Source organism: Bubalus bubalis, chromosome 10, assembly GCF_019923935.1.
Source record: "Bubalus bubalis isolate 160015118507 breed Murrah chromosome 10, NDDB_SH_1, whole genome shotgun sequence".
NCBI lineage: Eukaryota > Metazoa > Chordata > Mammalia > Artiodactyla > Bovidae > Bubalus > Bubalus bubalis.
The window spans coordinates 5,262,675-5,276,206 of record NC_059166.1 but is presented as its reverse complement, the minus strand read 5'-3'; the positions used below and the strand labels follow the sequence as shown (position 1 = coordinate 5,276,206).

Here is a 13,532-nt window from a genome sequence, read left to right as displayed (position 1 = left end):
TGTAGCCTGCCAGACTCCTCTGTCCATGGGATTCTCCGGGCAAGAGTACTGGAGTGGGGTTCCCTTCTCCAGGGGATCTTCCAGATCTCCCATGTTGCAGGCAGATTCTTTACCATCTGAGCTACCAGAGAAGCCCATTTCTACAGAAAGGTCATCATTTATTGATTGTATTTTTCCTTGTTCTTAAAGAGCATTTAAAGTACATATGTTTTTTAAGCAATATCTGATAAAATTAAAGAGATTATTTAAAAATTTTTAGTTATTTTGAATTAAAGATGATATTGAATGATTTTGAGATCCTCAGTGTTATTGCTAAACAGATGTTTTCTTTTTCGTTTTTTTTAGATACTAGAAAAGTAAGACGTTTGCATGGCTTTCATTCTCTCCCACAACTATCCTCCTCCATTAGAATAAGTAACTTCGAAGGCTAAAGCAAACAGTTTTCTGAAAAAGTGAGTTTAGACTTACTTATAGAGAAACAGGAAAAATAGTGCAGACGTTAATGTTAACTCACATGACTAGGAAATTAACATTGATTCGAGATTATTTACTCATTTGCAGATACTTCCTCAGATTTCACTGGTGTTTCTACAGGTGTGCTTTTCCTGGTCCAGGATCCAATCAGAAATCCCATATTGCATTTGGTGGGGATGTCTCTTTAGTTTCCTCCATTCTGTGACAGCGTCACATTCTTTCATGATACTTTTCTTGACACTTTGGAAGGCAGCTGAACATTGAAGAACATTCTTGAACTTGGACTTGTCTGAGTTCAGGCAGTTTGGACCAGAAAACCACAGAAGTGCTGTTGGACCCTTCTGAGCACATCACACCAGAGCACATGTCTTTCTCTTGATATTGACCATCATCTGGTTAAGGTGGTGTCTGCCAGGTTTCTCCACTGTGCAGTTTTCTTTTTTCCTTTGTAATTAGTACATGTCTTGTGGGAAGATACTCTGAAACTGTGCAGATAGCCTGTTTCTCTTACTTTTGTTCACCCATTTTAGCATCCATTGAATAGTTTTCTTGCTTGCAGTAATTATTACTCTGGTAGTAATCTATGATGATTTTTCTTATCCGTCTTTCCTACTATATATATTATTGAAATTCTACAAGGAAAACTTATCTTTTCTCCCACTTACATTCATTATTCAGTTATTTATATCAGTATAAATGGATTATGGATTATAATCCATTATTGTATTACAAGTAAAAGCTTCTTAAAAATGTAATTTTGAAAAGTTAATACATGGAGATGATTCAGAATTCAAAGGCCTGTTAAGAGAGTATATGGTGAAAAATCTCTCCTCCACTCCTGTATCATGGTTACCCATTTTCATTGCTATGAATTTATTTTTATTCTTCCAGAAATATTCAGAGGATTGGGGAAAGAGTTCTTAGTAAAAATTGCTAGATTCTCAAGTATTAACTATTTATCTGGATTCTGATAACACCTACCATTTTACCATTACATATTCTGCAGATATTCATGGAGAGATGTTTCTTAACTAGCTTTCTTAACTTTTGGATTTAAATTTTAATAACAACAAAAATTAATATAAAGACTGGTTTCTCCTGCATATTCTAAAAAATAAATGACAAGAAGGCAACATTTTTATTAAATAATACTTGATATGTAATAGGTAAAACTCACCAGATTTAAAAGTAACTAACCTCCATACAAAATTTAAATAAGTTTCAGTTTTTTTTCAGTTGATTTTTATTCACTTAAAAAATGCTTTCCCTTTTTTGTGATGGACTGTTGCCATTTTTCAGTTATGTATCCATTTACTCATTTAGAATTGTCACTTTTCTGGGAACCAAGGCCTAGAGTTCATTCATAAAACTGCTTTCTTTTAACGTGGCGTGAAAGAGGAGGGCTGCAAAGACTCTTGGTAGTTGCTAGTAAACAGTGAACATATTGGACTATGCTTGTTACAGTATGGCTGTAGCAATAAACCAAAAATTGGTTTATTCCAGTTTGTTGTTTTATATTTGTAATTATTAACCATCTCTTAAAGTGAGTTTTAAGGGCTTCTTGTTCCAGAAGTCCTTTCAGTTCAGTTCAATTCAGTCGCTCAGTCATGTCCGACTCTTCGCGACCCCATGAATTGCAGCATGCCAGGCCTCCCTGTCCATCACCAACTCCCGGAGTTCACTCAAACTCATGTCCTTCTAGTTGGTGATGCCATCCAGCCATTTCATCCTCTGTCGTCCCCTTCTCCTCCTGCCCCCAATCCCTCCCAGCATCACAGTCTTTTCCAATGAGTCAACTCTTCGCATGAGGTGGCCAAAGTCCTGGAGTTTCAGCTTTAGCATCATTCCTTCCAAAGAAATCCCAGGGCTGATCTCCTTCAGAGTGGACTGGTTGGATCTCCTTGCAGTCCAAGGGACTCTCAAGAGTCTTCTCCAACACCACAGTTCAAAAGCATCAATCCTTCGGGGCTCAGCCTTCTTCACAGTCCAACTCTCACATCCAAACATGACCACAGGAAATACAATAGCCTTGACTAGACAGACCTTTGTTGGCAAAGTAATGTCTCTGCTTTGGAATATGCTATCTAGGTTGGTCATAACTTTCCTTCCAGGGAGTAAGCGTCTTTTAATTTCATGGCTGCAATCACCATCTGCAGTGATTTTGGAGCCCCCAAAACTAAAGTCTGACACTGTTTCCCCATCTGTTTCCCACGAAGATGGGAAGACCAGATGCCATGATCTTAGTTTTCTGAATGTTGAGCTTTAAGCCGACTTTTTCACTCTCCTCTTTCACTTTCATCAAGAGGCTTTTTAGTTCGTCTTCACTTTTATGAAACCCTAAATAAAAGTTGCTTGGGCTATCTGTGATCTTGGGCAAATTCTTTAATTTCTGAACCTTTTCTTCCTTCCTGCTTTCCATTCTCCTCCCCCCCCCCTTTTTTTTTTGAAAATGTATATTATAATAAATACTATCTTAGATTCTGGGAGGATCACATGATAATTCATGTACCGAATTTTAACATGGTGAGGTGCTCATATTTTAAAAAATAGGTAAGTGTGGTTTATTTTTAGACTTGAGAGTCAATAACTTAATCCTCATTATAATTTTATATGGGGAATCCTATTCTGCATTTTGATTTAAATGAGTTTCTACCATCCTAATGAAAATAACTATCATTTTCTAAGTGTTACTGTTGTAAAAAAAAAAGTTCATGAGGTAACATGAAAACTAAATTGTCCCTGTAAACTTACCTTTTAGAGATGACTACTCTTAGTCGTTGTTATATCCTTTTGTTGACTTCTGTGTGTCTGTCTGAAAATTCACATACTTCGGTTGTGATCATATAATAGACTTTCTTTTCTGTAATCTTTGAAAGGGCCTTTCCAGGGAAATGCAGCTACTGTTAAACACCTTTCATAATACATAACTGCTGCTGAGAACAGTCAAGGAACTAGGACGGACTATTTCATATTTTTATGTGAAATTTACCAACAATTTGAACAGTTAATTTTGGGCAGTTTAAAGAGGGCTGCTGAATTTCATTCATCATTTTTCTTTTTGTACTTCCAGTTCTGGATTGATTAAAGAGTAAAAAGGGCCCCATCTATAGCATTGGCAGTAGCTTGATTCCTGCCCCACACCCTGCTAGTTTCAGTGTAGTTGACTCAAATTTAAATCAGATATATTGGGTTGAATAAGCAAAATACGTTCCATTAAGTAGTGGATATTCTCTAGTAGCCTGCTTCTTAATTCATTTCTTTTCTTTACCTTGTGGCTGTGGCTTTTTAAAATTAGAACAGTGAAGTTATATTATTCTGTGGGTTTTGCTGTGCTTAAAATATGTTTAAAACCCTCTGTATTTAGTAAACCCTGAATTAGAGGTTTCTTTTTTTAGAAGAGATGTTTGTTGCCCCTACGTGTACAGGGCACATAACAGCCATCTCGTTGTGTGTTGGCAGGTGTCTTTTAGTTATAAGTAGACTTTTAATATTATTGTTATAAGATTTAATGAATTTCATGTGAATAGAGACTGGCAATTTGTTAATTAAAACCTAAAACAACTAAAATCTTACTTTGCCCTTTGTCTCACTGTACCAGTTTAGTGTCCAGCAAGAGATGGATGCAGATAGTGAAGAAATCATTGATCCCATTTAAACTTCATTTGGAATGATCAAAGCTGTCATTTTAATTTTGTTTATAAAATCTATACTGTGTACCTCAAAGCATATATATATTTATAAGTAGTTGACTCTTTACTGAATAAATTAAGGGAAAATGTTAAATTAAAAAGCTTTAATGGTCAGATGATACAGTAACCTTTTCATTTCTTTCTGTACTTTAACTCCAGTTATATTAATTATAATACAGATAGTATTTTTGATGAATTTAAGTGTAAAGGTCAAAGAAAAGCATGTAGATGCCCAAATAAAGTGTGAATGTCTGTTGTTTGATTACAGCCAGTTGATGTGCAGTTGCAGCTGTGTCCGACTCTTTACGGCACCGTGGACTGCAGCACGCCAGGCTTCCCTGCCCTTCACCGTCTCCCGGAGTTTGCCCAGGTTCGTGTCTATTGAGTTGATGATGCCATCCGACCATCTCATCCTCCGTCGTCCCCTTCTCCTGCCTTCTCTCTTTCCCAGCATCAGCGTCTTTTCCAATGAGTGGCCAAAGTGTTGGAGCTTCAGCTTCAACATCAGTCCTTCCAGTGAATATTCAGGGTTGATTTCCTTTAGGATTGACTAGTTTTATCTCCTTGCAGTCCAAGGGACTCTCAAGTGTCTTCTCCATAACCACAGTTCGAAAGCATCAGTTCTTGAGTGCTCAGCCTTCTTTATGGTCCAGCTCTCACATCCATGTGTGACTACTGGAAAAACCATAACTTTGACTAGACTGACCTTTGTCGGCAAAGTAATGTCTCTGCTTTTTAATACACTGTCTAGGTTTGTCATACCCCTTCTTCCAAGGAGCAAGCATCTTTTAATTTCATGTCTGCAGTTACCGTCTGCAGTGATTTTGGAGCCCAAGAAAATAGTCTGTCACTGTTTCCATTGTTTCCCCATCTATATGCCATGAAGTGATGGGACTGGATACCATGATCTTCGTTTTTTGAATGTTGAATTTTAAGCCAGCTTTTTAACTCTCCTCTTTTCACCTTCATCAAGAGATTCTTTAGTTCTCTTTGCTTTCTGCCATAAGGGTAGTATCATCTGCATATCTGAGGTTATCAATATTTCTCCCAGTTCGTAATTCCAGCTTGTGATTCAGCCAACTCAGCATTTCGCATGATGTACTCTGCATATTCCTGTGTGTGTTGGAAAAGACTCTTGAGAGTCCCTTGGACTGCAAGGAGATCCAACCAGTCCATCCTAAAAGAAATCAGTTCTGGGTGTTCATTGGAAGGGCTGATGCTGAATTTGAAATTCCAGTATTTTGGCCACCTGACTCATTTGAAAAGACCCTGATGTTGGGAAAGATGGAAGGCAGGAGGAGAAGGGGCTGACAGAGGATGAGATGGTTGGATGGCATCACCGACTCAATGGACATGAGTTTGGGTAAACTCCAGGAGTTGGTGATGGACAAGGAGGCCTGGCATGCTGCAATTCATGGGGTCGCAGAGTCGGACACAACTGAGCACCTGAACTGAACTCTGCATATAAGTTAAATAAACAGGGTGACAGTATGCAGCCTTGACACACTCCTTTCCCAGTTTTGAACCAGTCTGTTCCATGTTCGGTTGTAACGGTTGCTGCTTGACCTTCATACAGATTTCTCAGGAGGCAGGTCAGGTGGTCTGGTATTCCCATCTCTTGAAGAATTTCCCACAGTTTCTTGTGATCCACACAGTCAAAGGCTTTGGCATAGTCAATGAAGTGGAAGTAGATGTTTTTCTGGAACTCTCTTGCTTTTTCTGTGATCCAGTGATGTTGGCAGTTGGATCTCTGGTTCCTCTGCCCTTTCTAAATCCAGCTTGTACATCTGGAAGTTCTCAGTTATACTGTTGAAGCCTAGCTTGGGGGATTTGGAGCATGACCATGCTAGCATGTGAAATGAGTGCAATTGTACAGTAGTTTGAACATTCTTTGATATTCAGTGAAAACTGACCTTTCCAGTCCTGTGGCCACTGCTGAGTTTTCCAAATTTGCTGGCATGTTGCATGCAGCACTTTCACAGCATCATCTTTTAGAATTTGAATAGCTCAGCAGAAATTCCTTAGCCAGTTGAGCAATTAGAATTAGCTGTCACAACGTTAAGTTTAACATGTGGTTTGCATCAGATTTTGTTCAGTGTTTTGAAAAGTCATCCTTAAAAAGTATTTCTTTTTGGCTGTGCAGGTAGGTCTTAGCTCTGGTTTGGGGACTCAGTTGCCCATTGGCATGTGGGATCTAGTTCCCTGACCAGGGATCAAGCTTGCATCCCCTGCATTGTAAGACAGATTATTAACCACTGGACCACCAGGGACATCCCCCTGAAAAGTTACATTTTAATCTGCATTGTTAACAGATTCTTAAAATAATTTTTTAATCCTTTTTAAAATGTATATTATTAGGTTTTTTTTCCTTCACTACTGAGGTGGTAAATTTTTTATATTTCCTAATCTTGTTTTCTTGGTTTAAATTTTTTGTTAAAATTCTAAATCAGAAAGTAAAATAGGGCTATATTTTATTCTTTATCTAGTTTTTCATTTTTGCAGCATTGAATTTATACATAGCATTTTCTACTGATCTGGAAATGACTACTTAATTTTGTAATTTAGATTTCTCAGTCTGTATTTTTCTGTTCTCCAGTATTTTTTTTTCATGTTTTTATTTCTGACACTCTATTCTTCCACAGAGTGGTTAGCTGTTAATTTGATAATTCAGATTTTAAAAGAATGTGCTACATTACTATGTATAAAATAGATGACCAATGAGAATCTACTAATAGCACAGGGAATTCTACTCAGTACTCCATGGTCACCTAAATGGGGTGGAAATCTTTAAGAAAAGTGGATATATGATTTACTTTGCTGTACAGCAGAAACTAACACCACATTGTAAAGCAACTATACTTCAAAAAAATTTAAAACTGTGCAAAATTGTAAGGTGGCAGTGGATGGGATGCATGTACAGCAGTTCAGATACAGTCAAAGTGGTGGTAATGGAAAAACTGAAAGCCAAAGTTAGATAAGGCTTAATGAAACATAAGAATGATTTTAAAACAAAGCTTTTAGTTAAATCCATAGGTGAATTAGGGGAAAGGGAAATGACTCAAGGCCAGTGAGGTATTAGTAGGTTGCATAAAACAGAACTGTGTAATAACTGCTTTTCCTTTTAGGAGCATAATTCACTGACTGATAATTGAGCTTTAGTTTGGAAAAGGAAAATATCAGGATAATTAAAGCAGAGAAATATGAAGAGACAAAGCAGTACAGCCAAAGCAGATTTTCAGGACTGGATAAAAGAATAGTTTTTAAGGTATTAGAATTTGAAAAAAAAATGTGAGGACTGAGTATCAATTCAAGAAAACATGGAAAATGAGAGGAGTCTGACTGCTAAAAAGGTTAATACTCCCCAAAGCTGAAAAAATTATAGCACAGCCTTTAGAGTCCAGAAGTGATTGTTTCCTGTTTAGCTCTCGTGGATCCAGAGGAAGATTCCAGTTCTAGTGTAGCTTGACATGTCATCAGATAGTTGATAAAGCGTGCCTGAAGTCTTAATATCCAGGTTGGAGAAATACGTGTGGTGTGAACTCGCAGTTAGTTGGATCCTTGCCTCACAGAATAGTTATCCCTTAAGAATGTCAGCTGATAGATTCTCAGTCTGAAGCTATTAGTCTGGTAGAAAGCAACCATGAAAAAATGTTAATTTGTCTCCTGCTAAGGAAACAGCCGTAGAAGTATGGAACGGTTGAAACTTAGCTTTGACCTTGTCAGCAGTGCAGTTTGCTGGCCAGAGCAATTAATATTCTTGAAAGGTGCAAAGGAAGCGGAGTGTTTGGGACTGGAGGTAGGCAGCCTTAGGCTGCGTACTCATTGGTGGTCAGGGAAGGATGTGTGTGGTACAGGGTTTTCCATTTTAAAAGAGACAGACGAATTACACCTAAATGAGTAAGAGAGTATGAAACTATGTCATATAGCTTAGAGAAGAGGGCACTTAGATTTCAGAACTTTTTTATGAGCTTTGGAGTGTTGAGTGGGGGTGAGTGGGAGAAATTTCAGGACAGAGAAAATTCAGTAAATTTATAACGTTTAAGAACTTAATTTAGAGATGTCTAAAACAAGTTTTCTTGATATTGGGGTTATTTTGGGGTAATTATAAGTAGTAGGAATTTGTATACTTGGTGAGGAAGCAAATGGCTCTGAACTTTTACTTCTGTAAACCACTGCGGTAGTTTGATGAAGGTAGTGTGGAGATGGGGACATTAATATCATTGTATCTTGTAATGTTTGATGCAACAAAAGAATGTATAAAGCATACTAACTATGAGGCGTTTGTATGGTTCATAAATGAACACCTGTGAGCCCACCACTTAGGAAGGAATTAGAGCATTACCCATGCCCATACCTATGACAAGTTTCTGTAATACTTTGCCTTTGATCATATCAGCTTGATAGGATAGCATTAACAAAAGCTCTTCTTGCTATCCTTAAGAATGAAGTGCTTTGGAGGCAGCTTTGAAAACCATTGGAGTTATGGGGAAAATAACAAATGAGTTTTTGCCTAGTGAGGTTGGAATCCAGTGGATTCAGTCACCATCATTCGATAAGCAACCTTTAATTATATGAAGTACAGGCTACCCACTCCAGTAGTCTTGGGCTTCCCTGATAAACTTTTGGTAAAGAATTCGCCTGTAATGCAAGAGACGCCAGTTTGATTCCTGGGTTGAGAAGGTCCCCTGGAGAAGGGATAGGCTACCCACTCCAGTGTTCTTGGGCTTCCCTTGTGGCTCAGTTGGTAAAGAATCCGCCTGGAATGCCGGAGACCTGGGTTCGATCCCTGGGTTGGAAGATACCCTGGAGAAGGGAAAGGCTACCCACTCCAGTATTCTGGCCTGGAGAATTCCATGGAGTGAATAGTCCATGGGGTCGCGAAGAGTCAGACGCGACTGAGCGCCTTTCGCGTACGCTTTTCACAGGCACCGAGAGGTTAAGTAAGAGACTCTAAAATGACACGGTTACTGTTAGAACTGGCATCAGGACTTGTTCTGTCTTGAGTGTCCTAAGTAATGTGCCGAGAAGCGCTCATGATTTTCTGGCTAGAAAGGTGCTATTGATAAAGGTGTAGTACTCAGCTGGTTGTACTCCACAGTGAAAATTCTAAATATCTTGTGAACTCAAACTGTCTTAGTCGTCTTTTCATTTCCATTAGTGCTGTCTTGTATGTAATTTCTTTTCTATTATTAAATTGAGTGATATATTTTAGAGACTGAAATAAATAATTTCATTGTAATTTTGTTTCACATACTCCTGTCATTAGAAAACAAAGTCAGAGTTCTTGTCCTCTTGACTTCTTTCTTGATCCTGATACCCTGTCTGTAGCAGAGTTGACGATGCCTGCTTTTGTGTCTAATCCGTATCTCTTACTTACTGTTGTTCTACCTTAGAGTGCCTCTGTATTCATAGACCTCCCATATTAGACTAAATTTTTTGAGAGCTGGGACCATGACTTGTTTAACTTCAGTGCCCTAGAACCTGGCTCATTCCTCTCTCCATTCACCCATCCATCAATCCCGTTTACTGAGTATTAATTGAGGACCCACTGTATTCCCAGCCGCTGTTGTAAGAACCAAGGATATAATAGGTAACAAAATTTCATGGAACTTTTAAGGTATTAAATAATCACAAAAATGTTTCTAGAAATACAGCTTAAGTGGTAAATGTATCTTTTCTTCCATTATATCATCTGGTCAGATAGATATATGTTACTGGGTTTTTTTGTATATTGTTTTTAAGTCTAGTCATCTGAATTTTTTAATTTATAATTGATTATTTCAACTTTTCTAAGTTAGATAAATGTATTTACCTGAAAATCACTTTTTCCTCTGCAGCCTATGTATTACTATGTTAATAGATTAAAAAAATACTGACTTATTGTTGCATTCATGGTGTAAAATCCACCTTGTCTTAGTGCATTGTGCCAGTGATGTCTGTGCATTTAGGGTATTTCCATCTCTGTCTGTAAGCAGAGTTTGTCTGTGGTTTCCTTTTATGCTATTGTCAGCTTTTTATTTGAGTGTTATTAGCTTCATAATAAGAATTGGGCAGCTTTTGAAGAGGAAATTTTAATGGAATAAACTAATGTCGGAAGTGCTTCTACATAGAGACCTGGACTGAAGGATAGATGTGCAGTTTTAATTAGATTAAATTTTTCTCATGCCCTCCATTTAATTATGTGCTATAATTACATAATTATGTAAACAACCATTTATATTTAAATTGTTGGTCACTAGAAATTTGAGAATTGCTGTCATATGCTAATTTTAAGATAAACATTGATTTGATACTGGACATCTTTGGGGATGAGTTCATTATGAAAGCAAAAGTATAAAAAAGAACTTAAAGAATCAAATGTTGCCCTTATCATGTAGTTAAATACAAGGTACCTTTTGATTTTCTTTTACAAAAGTTCACCTGCTATAAGACATAAACATTTGGTAAACTTTGACAAGCAAATTGTTAAAGAGATAAGATTTGTCATAAAATGAACATTGCCATCAGTGAAGCAGAAAATATACTGTAGTGCAGAATTCTCACCAGTTGGACTAATAAAGCTGGGTAAAAACATCTTTGATCATGCCTTTTTACTGTAGTGGATTTTATTTAACTGAAAGCAATTTAAATAACTAGGAAAATTAAAGTGTGCATTGCTTTTGATAGTTCCTTAATAGCAATAAATTGAAATTCAATGTTTGGAAGGGATACAAATACAACAGGAGTGGTAAATGTATCTCTCTCTCCAGGTGAAGTTGTTTTTTTTTAATATGTATGTATTCTTTAACCTAGTCATCTTATCTAAATTTTTTTATTAATAATTAGTTCTTTTGGGATCTTATTTTTAAATATCAATACTAATGGACCCAAGCCTCTTCCCAAAGGAGGACATGGTCTGTATCATTGAGAGTTGGTTACAGAAACATTCAGCTAAATTAATAATGACAGCTGTTAGTAGTGTATTGCAGTAGGCTAGGGCCTGTCCTTCAGCACTTTGTAAAAGCTACATAAAGAACTCTTGAAAGAAGTGATTTCTTTGTATAGGACTTGATCCATTATAATAGATTTCTCATTTTTTTTTAAGAAGTCATAGTTATACCTGAGAGCTGTCATGATAATTGTTTTTAAAAATCATTGACTTTAGGTATCTCTGGTTTCTTGTATTTCATTCATTAACTCAGTGTAGTTTGATCTCCATACCATCTTTTCCTCACAACTTCTGGATCAACATTGACTTAATGGTCAAATCCAAGGTACCCCCTTTTTGCTCTTTACCTTATCACGCTTTTGTGGTATTTGATACTGTTGATGACCCTGTCCTTGAATCTGTCATTTCTTAGCTTCTTAGATGCCTCTCTTCCCTAGTTCCCCTATCTACCTCCTTTACTTCTTGGTTTGGAGCTTCTTTTCTTACTCCTTAGAAGTTGCTTTTCCTAGGGTCATTCAGTTCTTTCTCCTCCCAATCCCCCCTTAGGACATCTTTTTTGTTCTTGTAGCTTTAACCAGTACGTTTGTGTATCACACTCAGACTTCTGAATCTCTCTATCTATTGGACATCTCTGTTTGGGTATTCCAGAGATACTTAAAATATCTAAGGAAGTGGTCCAGTTTGAGTTTCATTCAGATGATTTCTGAAGTATAAAGGAGCCTTTGGCATTAGTGTTGTCTGCTAGGCATTCTCGGGGAGGTATTTGGCTGAAGCTGTCATTTGTTTAGGCATGGAGAAATTAGGTAAAATAACTGGTTTGTATTATAGTGAATAGGAGTGTGGGCTCTGAAGTTATTTTTAATAAAATATATTATTTGGTGTAAATTTGGTTTCTGGTAGAATTTACTTAAGACTGTAGTTTGGTTATACGCAGACTTAATCCAGAGAATGACAGTATAGGTCAACAACTCTTGACTTCTTTGAGTTTTAACACTTAATCAATGAAATCCTCCCTTACCCTCTTATTTATTTTTTTCCTGGACTAGTAAGAATATTTTTTTGTCTAACACATTTAAAATTTTTACTTTTAACAGAAATTAGCAGAGTACGGAAAGACATGTACAATGACACATTAAATGGCAGTACAGAGAAAAGGAGTGCAGAGTTGCCTGATGCTGTGGGACCTATTGTTCAGTTACAAGAGAAACTTTATGTGCCTGTAAAAGAATACCCAGATGTAAGTATATTTTGTTTATATTCAATGTTTTGTTTTGCTTTTTTCCTGATTCACATTCTTTGGAAAGAGATATATCTGGTGGTAAGCATTGGCAGCTGCTTTAAAAAAATTTCACACGAGGGACTAGACGTGTGAATAATATAAAATTACTTAAAAATATATATTTTTGTTTGGATGTTGCTGTGTCACTTTGGAAATGCACATAGTAAAGACTTAGTTCTAGATTTCAGAATTATGGAAAGAACTTTGGCTTGAATGTCAGAAAGCACCAAGTACAACTTAGTGCTTGTCTTTGGCCCAGCCTCTGAAGCTGCATCACCCTCTCAGCAAAATGAGGGGCTAGGCTCTGATAGCTAAGGTTCCTTGCAGTGCTTAAATTTTTATCATAACCACTATTTATAATTTTTTTCATCTTCGTTCCTTGCTCAGCTATTCTCTGAGTATCCTGTCCTGGATAGCCTCCTTATACTATACAATTAATTTATAAAAGGCTCAAAACTCTTTGCCTTTTGTTACAAAGCCCTATGTGATATGGTACTTTCTATCTCTGACCTCATCCTAAACGATTTTCCTTCTTCCTCAACACCCTGTAGTCACATTAGCTGTTAAGAATAAGTCTATTCCTAGCCCAAGTACCTTTATGTTTTCTCTGCATTGATCTTAACCGGCTGGCTTCTTCTTGTCATTAAGATTTTAGCTTAAATGTCACTTTAGAGAGGCCTCCTCTGACCTTTTAATATAAAAGCAATCTGGTTACTCATTATTTCACATACGTCTCTATTTTTCTGCAATAGCACTTATTATCTAGTTGTTTTTTGTTTTTGTTTTTAATTTCTTGTCTCACCCCAGCAAAATATAAGGTACCAAGAACCTGTTTTTGTTATTTACTTCTGTATTCCCAGTGCATGCAATATTGGCACATAATAGTCATCCAGTAGCTACTGAATATATTGAGGCAAATCAAATGTCTTTTTGCTGAGCTTCAGAGGACTTTTCTGAAAGGAAGTACAAGAAGGAGTTGATACTGTAAAGTCAGAAATGTGATGTGCAGTCTGAGATGGATTGATTATGTGGGTACTATCGTAGTTTGGAGATTGGAAATAAATGGCGAGTTGATGGGGGAAAATGTTGATATTACATAAGGTGCATTTCTATTAATAATACAGTTTTCTTACAAGTTAATAATTTACTCTTTTTTAATAAG

At 36.9% G+C, this 13,532-nt stretch overlaps 1 protein-coding gene across 8 annotated transcripts in view; it reads left to right on the top strand.

Moving 5' to 3' along the window:
• Positions 1-13,532, top strand: part of QKI (QKI, KH domain containing RNA binding) — a 160,042-nt gene that overhangs the window by 36,600 nt on the left and 109,910 nt on the right. For 7 of the 8 annotated variants that reach the window (XM_025294298.3, XM_025294294.3, XM_025294297.3 and 4 more), the window contains exon 2: positions 12,186-12,328. In XM_025294298.3, the coding sequence (XP_025150083.1) occupies positions 12,186-12,328 (143 nt within the window). Of the gene's footprint in view, positions 1-4,394; positions 4,534-12,185; positions 12,329-13,532 lie in introns of those variants that run through there. The other variant, XM_045161904.1, reaches the window with a different exon arrangement.